General features: G+C 47.3%; 1 protein-coding gene across 1 annotated transcript in view; it reads left to right on the top strand.

Annotated features, from left to right (window-relative positions):
• Positions 1–16,252, top strand: part of LOC139539529 (inaD-like protein) — a 269,424-nt gene that overhangs the window by 98,698 nt on the left and 154,474 nt on the right. The window contains exon 24 of the mRNA XM_071342573.1: positions 8,854–8,959. Coding sequence (XP_071198674.1) covers positions 8,854–8,959 — 106 coding nt within the window. The remainder of the gene's footprint in view (positions 1–8,853; positions 8,960–16,252) is intronic.

Genomic DNA, 16,252 nt, shown 5'->3' with positions numbered 1-16,252 from the left:
ATACATTCCTACATTCCGCCTCACCCAATGTGGTACGGACCTGCTATTTTTTTTTATACTTTAGAACCGTAACCCCAATCAGAAGCTAGCCAGATAACTAGCTAGTAGTCAGTTAGCCACTGCTGCGGTCTTCGCCCTTAACTCGGACACAGCCAGCTTCAATACCGGGCCAATACCTGCCAGTCTGCAAGCGCGATATCAACCCAGAGCATATAGGACTGCTTTTTCTCTACCACATCACCGGATTCCTGACGCAAGCTCTGGACAATTACACCGTATTATCACAGCTAGCTAGCTGCAACCGAGTGGCTACTACTGGCTAACACCTCTGTCCCGAAGCAAGCACCAGTTAGCCTTGAGCTAGCCTCGAGCTAGGCCCATCTGCCGGCTAGCCGAAGAGGTCTACCAGCGAATTCTTGGGCTACAATACCTCTTTTGCCAATTGGACTGGACCTTTTTTTTGCCGACACAGAGCCCTGCCAATCCATCACAACTGGTCTAAATCAGCTACAAGCTAATTTAGCCATTTTTTTGCCGCTGCTAGTAGCTTTTACCTTCTGCACAGACACCAGCCCTGTTATTAGCCTGGATATTACTCACCAATTTACCAGCATCGGACTGTCTCTCGACAACAACGCCGGATTCCTGCCGTAATCCCTGAGCCACTACTTCTGATCCTCACAGCTAGCTTGCCGCTAGCGCAGTTAGCGCCACTGCCACGAAGCTAGCACCAGTTAGCAAACACAATTCTACAATTCACAACCTCTCTTTCGCCATTCGGCTTGGATTCTCTGGATTCTCTGTCGACACGACCACGTCTGAGCAGACCCCCTCCGTCTGAGCAGACCACCCCCCGGGCTACTAACTTTAAACGCCGCGTGCTAGCTTAGTGGAGGCCTCCCTGCTCCATCTACGGCTGCCCCCTGGACACTATGATCACTTGGCTACATAGCTGATGCATGCTTGACTGTCCATTAATTCACGGTACTCCATTCTGTTTATTTGTGTTTTATCTGTCGGCTCTGTGCTTTAACTCAGGATCTGTGTGTAGTTAATCCGACCCTCTCTGCCTAGGCGTCGCCATTTTTACCTGTTGTTGCTGTGTTAGACTAGCACCCTGTTATTGCTGCTGTTATCTTACCTGTTGTTTTAGCTAGCTCTCCCAATCAAGACCTGCAATCACTTTATGCCTTATTGTATGTCTCTCTCAAATATCAATATGCCTTGTATACTGTTGTTCAGGCTAGTTTTCATTATCATTGTTTTGGTTTGCAATGGACCCTGTAGTTCCACTCTCCGTACCTCTGATACCCCCTTTGTCCCACCCCCCACACATGCGGTGACCTCACCCATTGAGACCAGCATGTCCAGAGATACAACCTCTCTTATCATCACCCAGTGCCTGGGCTTGCCTCCGCTGTACCCGCGCCCCTCCATACCCCTGTCTGCACATTATGCCCAGAATCTATTCTACCACGCCCATAAATCTGCTCCTTTTATTCTTTGTCCCCAACGCTCTAGGCGACCAGTTTTGATAGCCTTTAGCCGCACCCTCATCCTACTACTCCTCTGTTCCTCGGGTGATGTGGAGGTAAACCCAGGCCCTGCATGTCCCCAGTCACCCTCATTTGTTGACTTCTGTGATCGAAAAAGCCTTGGCCTCATGCATGTCAACATCAGAAGCCTCCTCCCTAAGTTTGCCTTACTCACCGCTTTAGCACACTCTGCCAATCCTGATGTCCTTGCCGTGTCCGAATCCTGGCTTAGGAAGGCCACCAAAAATTCTGAGATTTCCATACCCAACTATAACACTTTCCGTCAAGATAGAACTGCCAAAGGGGGAGGAGTTGCAATCTACTGCAGAGATAGCCTGCAAAGTTCTGTCATACTTTCCAGGTCTATGCCCAAACAGTTCGAACTTCTAATTTTAAAAATTAATCTCTCCAGAAATAAGTCTCTCACTGTTGCCGCCTGCTACCGACCCCCCTCAGCTCCCAGCTGTGCCCTGGACACCATCTGTGAATTGATCGCTCCCCATCTAGCTTCAGAGTTTGTTCTGTTAGGTGACCTAAACTGGGATATGCTTAACACCCCGGCAGTCCTACAATCCAAGCTTGATGCCCTCAATCTCACACAAATCATCAAGGAACCCACCAGGTACAACCCTAAATCCGTAAACATGGGCACCCTAATAGACATTATCCTGACCAACCTGCCCTCCAAATACACCTCTGCTGTCTTCAATCAAGATCTCAGCGATCACTGCCTCATTGCCTGTATCCGCCACGGGTCCGCGGTCAAACGACCACCCCTCATCACTGTCAAACGCTCCCTAAAACACTTCTGCGAGCAGGCCTTTCTAATCGACCTGGCCCGGGTACCCTGGAAGGATATTGACCTCATCCCGTCAGTTGAGGATGCCTGGTCATTCTTTAAATGTTACTTCCTCACCATATTAGACAAGCATGCTCCGTTCAAAAAATGCAGAACCAAGAACAGATATAGCCCTTGGTTCACTCCAGACCTGACTGCCCTCGACCAGCACAAAAACATCCTGTGGCGAACTGCAATAGCATCGAAGAGCCCCCGCGATATGCAACTGTTCAGGGAAGTCAGGAACCAATACACGCAGTCAGTCAGGAAAGCAAAGGCCAGCTTTTTCAAGCAGAAATTCGCATCCTGTAGCTCTAACTCCAAAAAGTTCTGGGATACTGTAAAGTCCATGGAGAACAAGAGCACCTCCTCCCAGCTGCCCACTGCACTGAGGCTAGGTAACACGGTCACCACCGATAAATCCGTGATAATCGAAGACTTCAACAAGCATTTCTCAATGGCTGGCCATGCCTTCCTCCTGGCGACTCCAACCTTGGCCAACAGCCCCGCCCCCCCCGCTGCTACTCGCCCAAGCCTCCCCAGCTTCTCCTTTACCCAAATCCAGATAGCAGATGTTCTGAAAGAGCTGGAAAACCTGGACCCATACAAATCAGCTGGGCTTGACAATCTGGACCCCCTATTTCTGAAACTGTCCGCCGCCATTGTCGCACCCCCTATTACCAGCCTGTTCAACCTCTCCTTCGTATCATCTGAGATCCCCAAGGATTGGAAAGCTGCCGCGGTCATCCCCCTCTTCAAAGGGGGAGACACCCTGGACCCAAACTGTTACAGACCTATATCCATCCTGCCCTGCCTATCTAAGGTCTTCGAAAGCCAAGTCAACAAACAGATCACTGACCATCTCGAATCCCACCGTACCTTCTCCGCTGTGCAATCCGGTTTCCGAGCCGGTCACGGGTGCACCTCAGCCACGCTCAAGGTACTAAACGATATCATAACCGCCATCGATAAAAGACATTACTGTGCAGCCGTCTTCATCGACCTGGCCAAGGCTTTCGACTCTGTCAATCACCATATTCTTATCGGCAGACTCAGTAGCCTCGGTTTTTCTAATGACTGCCTTGCCTGGTTCACCAACTACTTTGCAGACAGAGTTCAGTGTGTCAAATCGGAGGGCATGTTGTCCGGTCCTCTGGCAGTCTCTATGGGGGTACCACAGGGTTCAATTCTCGGGCCGACTCTTTTCTCTGTATACATCAATGATGTTGCTCTTGCTGCGGGCGATTCCCTGATCCACCTCTACGCAGACGACACCATTCTATATACTTCCGGCCCTTCCTTGGACACTGTGCTATCTAACCTCCAAACGAGCTTCAATGCCATACAACACTCCTTCCGTGGCCTCCAACTGCTCTTAAACGCTAGTAAAACCAAATGCATGCTTTTCAACCGTTCGCTGCCTGCACCCGCACGCCCGACTAGCATCACCACCCTGGACGGTTCCGACCTAGAATATGTGGACATCTATAAGTACCTAGGTGTCTGGCTAGACTGCAAACTCTCCTTCCAGACTCATATCAAACATCTCCAATCCAAAATCAAATCAAGAATCGGCTTTCTATTCCGCAACAAAGCCTCCTTCACTCACGCCGCCAAACTTACCCTAGTAAAACTGACTATCCTACCGATCCTCGACTTCGGCGATGTCATCTACAAAATAGCTTCCAACACTCTACTCAGCAAACTGGATGCAGTTTATCACAGTGCCATTCGTTTTGTTACTAAAGCACCTTATACGACCCACCACTGCGACCTGTATGCCCTAGTCGGCTGGCCCTCGCTACATGTTCGTCGTCAGACCCACTGGCTCCAGGTCATCTACAAGGCTATGCTAGGTAAAGTGCCGCCTTATCTCAGTTCACTGGTCACGATGGCTACACCCACCCGCAGCACGCGCTCCAGCAGGTGTATCTCACTGATCATCCCTAAAGCTAAAACCTCATTTGGACGCCTTTCCTTCCAGTTCTCTGCTGCCTGCGACTGGAACGAATTGCAAAAATCTCTGAAGTTGGAGACTTTTATCTCCCTCAACAACTTTAAAAATCTGCTATCCGAGCAGCTAACCGATCGCTGCAGCTGTACATAGTCCATCTGTAAACTACCCACCCAATTTACCTACCTCACCCCCCATACTGCTTTTATTTATTTACTTTTCTGCTCTTTTGCACACCAGTATCTCTTCTTGCACATGATCATCTGATGATTTATCACTCCAGTGTTAATCTGCTAAATTGTAATTATTCGATTTATTGCCTACCTCATGCCTTTTGCACACATTGTATATAGATTCTCTTTTTTTCTACCATGTTATTGACTTGTTTATTGTTTACTCCATGTGTAACTCTGTGTTGTCTGTTCACACTGCTATGCTTTATCTTGGCCAGGTCGCAGTTGCAAATGAGAACTTGTTCTCAACTAGCCTACCTGGTTAAATAAAGGTGAAATAAAAATAAAAATAAAATAAAAAATTAACATACACACTTAATACAGTAGAAACAGGTCCCTAGCAGACTGACACAATAGAGATGGAGAGAGAGACAGAGAAAGAGACACATATCGTTGGTACATTTTAGAAACTACTCTCACAGTAATCATGTACTTTGCACACAGACCGCCGCCCGTTTGGAGTAAGAAATCATGAATGTATTTATGTGTAAATGCCTTGGTTCGCTGTGTAGTCCTGATCAGAACTACAGAGTTGATTTCCCTTCCATTCTCTCCTGAAGCTGCCTCTTTGAAGACAGGCTGGCCAGCCGTGTCGATGGTTCCCATTGGTTGATGAGAGTAGCGTACCATGGTGATTTCAGAAGAGTAGTAGAGGGGTCCCACTTAATTTTGCTTTTCTAGATACTTTACTTAGGACAGCTAATCAGCCGTACCAGTGATTTTCCGGGAGGTGATGTTATCGTCTCTACCTCGTGTTGAGATTTCAGAGTTCAAACTACTTTGGACGTGAGCTGCAGCTACACGCCTCTCTGGTCTGATATGTTAATTCTTAACCCCTCATTTTCTACAGTTCTTCAAAAGGGGCAGTTCGTCATGCTGACACGCTCTCTCAAAGGAGCGGTGACTACTCACTTGTACAAAGTTATAGAAACAATTTCCTCTTATAGTTTATAAGATCACATCCCTTTCTTAACAAAAACACTCAGCGTCTGTCATATTTCATACACAACGTAGAGGATGGACACTTCACACATAGTGTGTATACTTTTCAAGTTACAGTATTTCCTTTATAACATTTTTAATGACACCCCAAAATAACAACCCAAATGACATTATTATTCTGTAGATCACCTTTGACCATTCCCCACGTTCTATTTTAGAAATATTGTTCCAGTATTTGCTTTAGAACGTGTTAGAGTTTCGGCAGGAAACGTCTGTGAAACAAATGCATATTTTTGTTTGAATTTGGAGAGGGAGTTAACTGAAAGTTCTAATCCCTGATTTACAACAGGGTGTGAAATGTCAACCCCCCACCAGCTCCACTCCCCCCTCTACTAGTCATCCACTGCAAAGCTGATCCGACCCATCTGGATCCTCACAGGACAGTCATGACATAACCTATTAGTTTACTGGGAGAGGTCGGGTAATGTAATTATGCACACAATCACAAAACACCACATCTGTAATTTGAGTCCCGTCCGAAAATTCAATGTCAGTAATTTTTTTAAATTCCAGTCAGAATAACCTTCTGAACTCCAAGGTCCTCTGATCATACTAGTCCCGTGTGAATCGACATCCCTGTGTTTTGAGAGATATGTCTGAGTTTGACAGGTGTTACTCGTGGTTTGTGCAAGAAAACAATAACTGAATGGATAAAATTAACGAAGTGCTGCATGTAAGCTACAGTTGAAGTCGGAAGTTTACATACATCTTAGCAAATACATTTAAACTCAGTTTTTCGCAATTCCTGACATTTAATCCTAGTAAAAATTCCCTGTTTTAGGTTAGTTAGGATCACCACTTTATTTTAAGAATGTGAAATGTCAGAATAATAGTAGAGAGAATAATTTATTTCAGCTTTTATTTCTTTCATCACATTCCCAGTGGGTCAGAAGTTTACATACACTCAATTAGTATTTGGTAGCATTGCCTTTCATTTGTTTAACTTGGGTCAAACGTTCCGGGTAGCCTTCCACAAGCTTCTCACAATAAGTTCTGTGAATTTTGGCCCATTCCTCCTGACAGAGCTGGTGTAACTGAGTCAGGTTTGTAGGCCTCCTTGCTCGCACACGCTTTTACAGTTCTGCCCACAAATGTTCTATAGGATTGAGGTCGGGGCTTTGTGATGGCCACTCCAATACTTTGACTTTGTTGTCCTTAAGCCATTTTGCTACAACTTCGGTAGTATGCTTGGGGTCATTGTTAATTTGGAAGACGCATTTGCGACCAAGCTTTAACTTCCTGACTGATGTCTTGAGATGTTGCTTCATATAGTTGATTTGGTTGAAACAAATAGGATGTGTCTAATATATGGAAAAATACATGTTTAAAAATGTTGACCAATCGATTGGTCGCAAAAACAGACGACTCTTGGTCAACCCACATTTCTTTTAGTCATTGACAGCCCGAATGTTTATTACCTTGTATTTCCTTTTAAGTTACCAGGACGGAAGGAGGGAGGGAGAAAGGAATATCATCACTCTAAAAGTGCCTTAGTGAGCCTAGCTTGATTAGAACAGTCAGTCTGCAATTAACCTTAATCATTTGGCTTAATAGACCCAGATCTATTAGCATCACGTCCAACTCTGGAGGATGGAGGGCTGTTAAGCACAATTAATTAGCCGGTTTAATTACATTGAGATCATATGTCTCGGGTTGAACTGGATACTACTGTATATATCTGCCTTTGGATAATGTTGGATATGTAAAGTGCATTAGATGGATGGGGAAGTGACATTAGGGAACGTTGAGGAATAGACCCCATTTAGAGGTCTGAGAATGCAGACAAGGAGCCCATTCATGTACTGCACAGTTACATTTCCCAACTGCTTTAGTTGAATAGAGAGGTGCTGTAGTGCTGCCTGGCACCAAACACACCACACTTCATCCTTTCTCCTGTCATCTACTACCCCTCCTGGAGGCCCTCAGCCTTTCCCCTGTCATCTACTACCCCTCCTGGAGGCCCTCAGCCTTTCCCCTGTCATCTACTACCCCTCCTGGAGGCCCTTATCCTTTCCCCTGTCATCTACTACCCCTCCTGGAGGCCCTCATCCTTTCCTCTGTCATCTACTACCCCTCCTGGAGGCCCTCATCCTTTCCCCTGTCATCTACTACCCCTCCTGGAGGCCCTCATTCTTTCCCCTGTCATCTACTACCCCTCCTGGAGGCCCTCATCCTTTCCCCTGTCATCTACTACCCCTCCTGGAGGCCCTCATCCTTTCCCCTGTCATCTACTACCCCTCCTGGAGGCCCTCATCCCTCCCACTGTCATCTACTACCCCTCCTGGAGGCCCTCATCCTTTCTCCTGTCATGTACTACCCCTCCTGGAGGCCCTCATCCTTTCCCCTGTCATCTACTACCCCTCCTGGAGGCCCTCACCCCTCCCCCTGTCATCTACTACCCCTCCTGGAGACCCTCATCCTTTCCCCTGTCATCTACTACCCCTCCTGGAGGCCCTCATCCCTCCCCCTGTCATCTACTACCCCTCCTGGAGGCCCTCATCCTTTCTCCTGTCATGTACTACCCCTCCTGGAGGCCCTCATCCTTTTCCCTGTCATCTAATACCCCTCCTGGAGGCCCTCATCCCTCCCCCTGTCATCTACTACCCCTCCTGGAGGCCCTCATCCTTTCCCCTGTCATCTACTACCCCTCCTGGAGGCCCTCATCCCTCCCCCTGTCATCTACTACCCCTCCTGGAGGCCCTCATCCTTTCTCCTGTCATGTACTACCCCTCCTGGAGGCCCTCATCCTTTTCCCTGTCATCTAATACCCCTCCTGGAGGCCCTCATCCCTCCCCCTGTCATCTACTACCCCTCCTGGAGGCCCTCATCCTTTCCCCTGTCATCTACTACCCCTCCTGGAGGCCCTCATCCCTCCCCCTGTCATCTACTACCCCTCCTGGAGGCCCTCATCCTTTTCCCTGTCATCTACTACCCCTCCTGGAGGCCCTCATCCTTTTCCCTGTCATCTACTACCCCTCCTGGAGGCCCTCATCCTTTTCCCTGTCATCTACTACCCCTCCCGAAGGCGCTCTCTCTTTTCTCTCATCTTTTTTTCTCTCCAAGGCTTCTCTTTATGACGTTTCCAAGGACAGGGTCACATCTTCTCTTGGGTGAACACTTCCTCTTGCAGAGAGTTAGACTGTCCAGTTCCTGGTGCAGGTGAATGGTGGGAGAGGAAGGAAGCCACTTTAGGCTGTGTCAGGGATGGACAGCGTTGATCCCGGAGTGCTGCAGGTCCAGAGTTGCCCACTTTCTGACCTACACGTCATATCTTTGGTTTCCCCTCTGCAGAAAGCAGAAGTAGGAGGTGCCCCTCCCCCGATGAGACTCCCACCGCCCTACCGGCCACCCGGTCAGCTGACAGAGGACCAGGACGAAGAGCTGGAGGGAGTCAAAGGTCAGTCTCTATTCTCTTGACCAATCGGAAACTGTGTTGTTGGGTACATCCTCCTTTTCCCTCGTCTCATTCACGCCTCATAAGCATGTTGAAATTCTGTTGACTTGTGCGTGGATCTTCTCATTAATGACTGCCAGTGAAAACACTGTCTTGCTGTGTGTATATAGGCCTTAAAGGGATAGCTCACCTCAACAACAGAATTACTTGAGTGTCTCCTGTACCTTCAGTTAGCTCAACATCTCAACTTTTGGGTGAACAATCCCTTTAAATGAAAGTCAGCCTACTGTCCATGTCTGGCTCTGAGCTCTACTCTATTGGCCAGGTCCCACCAGCCTGGATTCGTGCAAGAATGGTGCAGCGGAGCATATCCGTTCAATTCCAGACTAGAGTTCTGCCACCCAAACAAGGTCGAAGCGCTTTGAGTCCCTGGTGTAAAAGCACTCCACAAACCCAATCTATACTCGCGCAATAAGGCAGGGGGGGGGTGTGGTATATGGCCAATAGAACACCGATAAGGGCTGTTCTTACGCACGACGCAACGCTGGGCTTGAACTACCCAGTTTATAATTATTATTGGGTCATTCCGCCATAGAATGCCCTTTACTAAAATCGATTTCCCAACAACCAAGAAAGTCAGTCAAGCTATTTAAAGTGGGGCCAGTAGAGAATAGAGGTTTACTTTCTCACTCTTCACTACTGCTAAGCTTTTATAGTGGGTGACTAGCTTCTGTCTGTCCAGTGGGCCCGTGGTTTTCCTCTGCTAAACTATTAAAGTGGGTGACTAGCGTCTGTCTGTCCAGTGGGCCTGTGGTTTTCCTCTGCTAAGCTTTTAAAGTGGGTGACTAGCGTCTGTCTGTTTAGTGGGCCCATGGTTTTCCTCTGCTAAACTATTAAAGTGGGTGACTAGCGTCTGTCTGTCCAGTGGGCCCGTGGTTTTCCTCTGCTAAACTATTAAAGTGGGTGACTAGCGTCTGTCTGTCCAGTGGGCCCGTGGTTTTCCTCTGCTAAACTATTAAAGTGGGTGACTAGCGTCTGTCTGTCCAGTGGGCCTGTGGTTTTCCTCTGCTAAGCTTTTAAAGTGGGTGACTAGCGTCTGTCTGTCCAGTGGGCCCGTGGTTTTCCTCTGCTAAACTATTAAAGTGGGTGACTAGCGTCTGTCTGTCCAGTGGGCCCGTGGTTTTCCTCTGCTAAACTATTAAAGTGGGTGACTAGCGTCTGTCTGTCCAGTGGGCCCGTGGGTTATCCTCTGCTAAACTATTAAAGTGGGTGACTAGCGTCTGTCTGTCCAGTGGGCCCGTGGGTTTTCCTCTGCTAAACTATTAAAGTGGGTGACTAGCGTCTGTCTGTCCAGTGGGCCCGTGGTTTTCCTCTGCTAAACTATTAAAGTGGGTGACTAGCGTCTGTCTGTCCAGTGGGCCCGTGGGTTTTCCTCTGCTAAACTATTAAAGTGGGTGACTAGCGTCTGTCTGTCCAGTGGGCCCGTGTGTTTTCCTCTGCTAAACTATTAAAGTGGGTGACTAGCGTCTGTCTGTCCAGTGGGCCCGTGTGTTTTCCTCTGCTAAGCTTTTAAAGTGGGTGACTAGCGTCTGTCTGTCCAGTGGGCCCGTGGGTTTTCCTCTGCTTAACTATTAAAGTGGGTGACTAGTGTCTGTCTGTCCAGTGGGCCCGTGGGTTTTCCTCTGCTAAACTATTAAAGTGGGTGACTAGCGTCTGTCTGTCCAGTGGGCCCGTGGGTTATCCTCTGCTAAACTATTAAAGTGGGTGACTAGCGTCTGTCTGTCCAGTGGCCCCGTGGGTTTTCCTCTGCTAAACTATTAAAGTGGGTGACTAGCGTCTGTCTGTCCAGTGGGCCCGTGGGTTTTCCTCTGCTAAACTATTAAAGTGGGTGACTAGCGTCTGTCTGTCCAGTGGCCCCGTGGGTTTTCCTCTGCTAAACTATTAAAGTGGGTGACTAGCGTCTGTCTGTCCAGTGGGCCCGTGGGTTTTCCTCTGCTTAACTATTAAAGTGGGTGACTAGCGTCTGTCTGTCCAGTGGGCCCGTGTGTTTTCCTCTGCTAAGCTTTTAAAGTGGGTGACTAGCGTCTGTCTGTCCAGTGGGCCCGTGTGTTTTCCTCTGCTAAACTATTAAAGTGGGTGACTAGTGTCTGTCTGTCCAGTGGGCCCGTGGGTTTTCCTCTGCTAAGCTTTTAAAGTGGGTGACTAGCGTCTGTCTGTCCAGTGGGCCCGTGTGTTTTCCTCTGCTAAACTATTAAAGTGGGTGACTAGCGTCTGTCTGTCCAGTGGGCCCGTGGGTTTTCCTCTGCTTAACTATTAAAGTGGGTGACTAGCGTCTGTCTGTCCAGTGGGCCCGTGGGTTTTCCTCTGCTAAACTATTAAAGTGGGTGACTAGCGTCTGTCTGTCCAGTGGGCCCGTGGGTTATCCTCTGCTAAACTATTAAAGTGGGTGACTAGCGTCTGTCTGTCCAGTGGGCCCGTGTGTTTTCCTCTGCTAAACTATTAAAGTGGGTGACTAGTGTCTGTCTGTCCAGTGGGCCCGTGGGTTTTCCTCTGCTAAGCTTTTAAAGTGGGTGACTAGCGTCTGTCTGTCCAGTGGGCCCGTGTGTTTTCCTCTGCTAAACTATTAAAGTGGGTGACTAGCGTCTGTCTGTCCAGTGGGCCCGTGGGTTTTCCTCTGCTAAGCTTTTAAAGTGGGTGACTAGCGTCTGTCTGTCCAGTGGGCCCGTGGGTTTTCCTCTGCTAAACTATTAAAGTGGGTGACTAGCGTCTGTCTGTCCAGTGGGCCCGTGGGTTTTCCTCTGCTAAACTATTAAAGTGGGTGACTAGCGTCTGTCTGTCCAGTGGGCCCGTGGGTTTTCCTCTGCTAAACTATTAAAGTGGGTGACTAGCGTCTGTCTGTCCAGTGGGCCCGTGTGTTTTCCTCTGCTAAACTATTAAAGTGGGTGACTAGCGTCTGTCTGTCCAGTGGGCCCGTGGGTTTTCCTCTGCTAAACTATTAAAGTGGGTGACTAGTGTCTGTCTGTCCAGTGGGCCCGTGGGTTTTCCTCTGCTAAACTATTAAAGTGGGTGACTAGTGTCTGTCTGTCCAGTGGGCCCGTGGGTTTTCCTCTTTCAACATTTCCTTCCACACCACACACACACACCGGACGCACAAATACCACACACACACTGGACGACACAAACACCGTCCATAAAAGCTTTTCCTTCTGACAACTTAAGGTCTGATGAGGTCACCGTTGGACTTACCTCTGACACAATCAATGCTACTTAAACTCAGTCCATTTAAGAGCAGTGGTTGAAATGGACTTGTTAGGAATGGCTGGTACATTATGACACTTTTTCAAGCTTTGTTACTTTGCCTGACACACACGCTTTTCTATTTTGGCTGATAGGCGGTCGTTCAGATGTGATGGGGGTTTTACTTCTTTACATGTTAGATCAAAAGCTTTGAAATGGAAATGAGAGTAAAGACGTGCGACGATGGAGCGGAATATAAATATTGCTGATGCTTTTGGCTCACGTGTGTGTGTGTGGAAGCTTATGTGAACCACCGTTTCCTCTCGTGTGTGTGTGTGTGTGTGTGTGGAAGCTTATGTGAACCACTGTTTCCTCTCGTGTGTGTGTGTGTGTGTGTGGAAGCTTATGTGAACCACTGTTTCCTCTCGTGTGTGTGTGTGTGTGTGTGTGTGTGTGTGTGTGTGTGTGTGTGTGTGTGGAAGCTTATGTGAACCACCGTTTCCTCTCGTGTGTGTGTGTGTGTGTGGAAGCTTATGTGAACCACCGTTTCCTCTCGTGTGAACCACCGTTTCCTCTCGTGTGTGTGTGTGGAAGCTTACAGTTGAAGTCGGAAGGTTGGAGTCATTAAAACTCGTTTTTCAACCACTCCACACATTTCTGTTAACAAACCATAGTTTTGGCAAGTCGGTTAGGACATCTACTTTGTGCATGACAAGTAATTTTTCCCACAATTGTTTACAGACAGATTATTTCACTTATAATTCACTGTGTCACAATTCCAGTGGGTCAGAAGTTTACATACACTAAGTTGACTGTGCCTTGAAACAGCTTGGAAAATTACAGAAAATGATGTCATGGCTTTAGAAGCTTTTGATAGGCTAATTGACATCAATTGGAGGTGTACCTGTGGATGTATTTGAAGGCCTACCTTCAAAGTGCCTCTTCGCTTGGGAAAATCATGGGAAAATCAAAAGAAATCAGACAAGTATTAACACCATGGGACCACGCAGCCGTCATACCGCTCAGGAAGGAGATGCGTTCTGTCTACTAGAGATGAAAAGTGCAAATCAATCCCAGAACAACCTTGTGAAGATGCTGGAGGAAACAGGTACAAAAGTGTCTATATCCACAGTAAAACCAGTCCTATATCAACATAACCTGAAAGGCCGCACAGCAAGGAAGAAGCCGCTACTCCAAAACCGCCATAAAAAAGCCAGACTACGGTTTGCAACTGCAGATGGGGACAAAGATCGTACTTTTTGGAGAAATGCCCTCTGGTCTGATGAAACAACAATAGAACTGTTTGGCCATAATGACCATCGTTATGTTTGGAGGAAAAAGGGGGAGGCTTGCAAGCCGAAGAACACCATCCCAACCATGAAGCACGGGGTGGCAGCATCATGTTGTGGGGGTGCTTTGCTGCAGGAGGGACTGGTGCACTTCACAAAATAGATGGCATCATGAGGTAGAAAAATTATGTGGATATATTGAATCAACATCTCAAGACATCAGTCAGGAAGTTAAAGCTTGGTCACAGATGGGTCTTCCAAATGGACAGTGACCCCAAGCATACTTCCAAAGTTGTGGCAAAATAGCTTAAGGACAGCAAAGTCAAGTTATTGGAGTGGCCATCACAAAGCCCTGACCTCAATTCTATAGAACATTTGTGGGCAGACCTGAAAAAGCGTGTGCGAGCAAGGATGTCTACAAACCTGACTCAGTTACACCAGCTCTATCAGGAGGAATGGGCCAAAATTCACCCAACTTATTGTGGGAAGCTTGTGGAAGGCTACCCAAAACGTTTGACCCAAGTTAAACAATTTAAAGGCAATGCTACCAAATACTAATTGAGTGTATGTAAACTTCTGACCCACTGGGAATGTGATGAAAGAAATAAAAGCTGAATTAAATCATTCTCTCTACTATTATTCTGACATTTCACATTCTTAAAATTAACTGGTGATCCTAACTGACCTAAGACAGGGAATTTTTACTAGGATTAAATGTCAGGAATTGTGAAAAACTGTTTAAATGTATTTGGCTAAGGTGTATGTAAACTTCCGACTTCAACTGTATGTGAACCACCGTTTCCTCGTGTGTGTGTGTGTGTGGAAGCTTATGTGAACAACCTTTGCCTCTCGTGTGTGTGTGCGCATGTGTTTGCAAGCTGGTGTGTGTGTGTGACTGGTCATTGGGGACTTTCTGGATACACGTGTGTGTGTGTGTGTGTGTGTGTGCTGGTTCGTGTACGAGCATTACATGCCTAACCCGTGCGTGTTACATGCCTAACCCATGAGTGTTACATGCCTAACCCTTAGCGTGTTACATGCCTAACCATTAGCGTGTTACGTGCCTAACCCGTACATGTTACATGCGGAACCCGTGCGTGTTACGTGCCTAACCCGTACATGTTACATGCCGAACCCGTGCGTGTTACATGCCTAACCCGTACATGTTACATGCCGAACCCGTGCGTGTTACATGCCTAACCCGTACATGTTACATGCCTAACAAATAGTGTGTTACATGCCTAACCCGTACGCGTTACATACCTAACCCGTACGTGTTACATGTCTAACCCGTACGTGTTACATGCCTAACCCTTAGCGTGTTACATGCCTAACCCGTACGTGTTACATGTCTAACCCGTACGTGTTACATGTCTAACCCGTACGTGTTACATGTCTAACCCGTACGTGTTACATGCCTAACCCTTAGCGTGTTACATGCCTAACCCGTACGCGTTACATACCTAACCCGTACGTGTTACATGTCTAACCCGTACGTGTTACATGCCTAACCCTTAGCGTGTTACATGCCTAACCCGTACGTGTTACATGTCTAACCCGTACGTGTTACATAGTGCACTATATGTACCAGAGCCTGGTCAAAAGTAGTGCAATATATAGGGAATAGAGTGCCCCTTTGGGACGTAGACTTGTATTAGCAGTGGGTCGGACTGACTTAAGTCCCCCCTGCCTCCCTTCCTGCCCCAGTCATCCACTTCTTCTGTTCAATCAGATGGCTAAACACTGATCTGAGATCAGGACCAGAGTGGAAAGGACTCGCTTGGGGGAACTGCCACAGCATACTGATTCCAGACCTGGGTTCAAATACTATTCGCAATCTTTCCAATAGTTTGAGCGTTTGCTCTAGGCTGGGTTTTTCTGTTTTGTGACCATGCTATTGGTCCGTTAAGACAGACTAGCTCAATCGAGCACAGATAAAGCCATTTGAAATTATTTTTAATATTATCTGAACCCTGTTGTGCCTGATGGGATGTCATTGTGGAAATGAAGACGTAAATCCTGCAATAAGACAGGAGGCTGTTTGTCCATATTTAGGCTACTGTACGTGGAGGGGTTCTGACCGAGGCCTGTGATGGGATGTAATCCCAAGCTATACACAGAGACGTGTCCCTATAGGCTACAAGGCAGCACTCTACAGCCAGTGTAGTCAAGTTTTGAAACTAAAATAGTGTTTCTGATTGGACAAGTCATGGTAGTCCCTCCCTGTTTCACTCCCGTTTTCTTCCGTTTGGTGCCTAATGAATACACCCCTGGTGTCCCAGGTCTCAATCAGTCCCTGATAAGAGGGCTCAGATCTGATTAACCCTCATATCCCTGATCTACCTTCATATTTATTTACTGCATATTGAGTTGTGTTCTCCATGTCCACCTGGGGTTGTTGACAGTGTGAGTCCTAAATGGCACCCTATTGCCTATAGTGAACTACTTTTGCCCATTGCCCATAGTGCTTTGGTCTAAAGTAGTGCATTACATAGGGAATAGTAGTGCATTACATAGGGAATAGTAGTGCATTACATAGGGAATAGTAGTGCATTACATAGGGAATAGTAGTGCATTACATAGGGAATAGTAGTGCATTACATAGGAAATAGCAGTACATTATTTGGGGAATAGCACTGCATTATATGGGGAATAGCAGTGCATTATCTCTTACTCTTACTCTTGCCTCATGTAGAGCCTTTGATACCTGACGTTGTGTATTCTCGGGGGTTGACTTTTGGGATTGTACGCTCCCCTATCAGACTGTGTT

This window comes from Salvelinus alpinus, chromosome 15 (assembly GCF_045679555.1).
Source record: "Salvelinus alpinus chromosome 15, SLU_Salpinus.1, whole genome shotgun sequence".
Taxonomy (NCBI): Eukaryota; Metazoa; Chordata; class Actinopteri; order Salmoniformes; family Salmonidae; genus Salvelinus; species Salvelinus alpinus.
The sequence above is the reverse complement of the archived record's forward strand: the minus strand, read 5'-3'. Positions and strand labels throughout refer to the sequence as shown.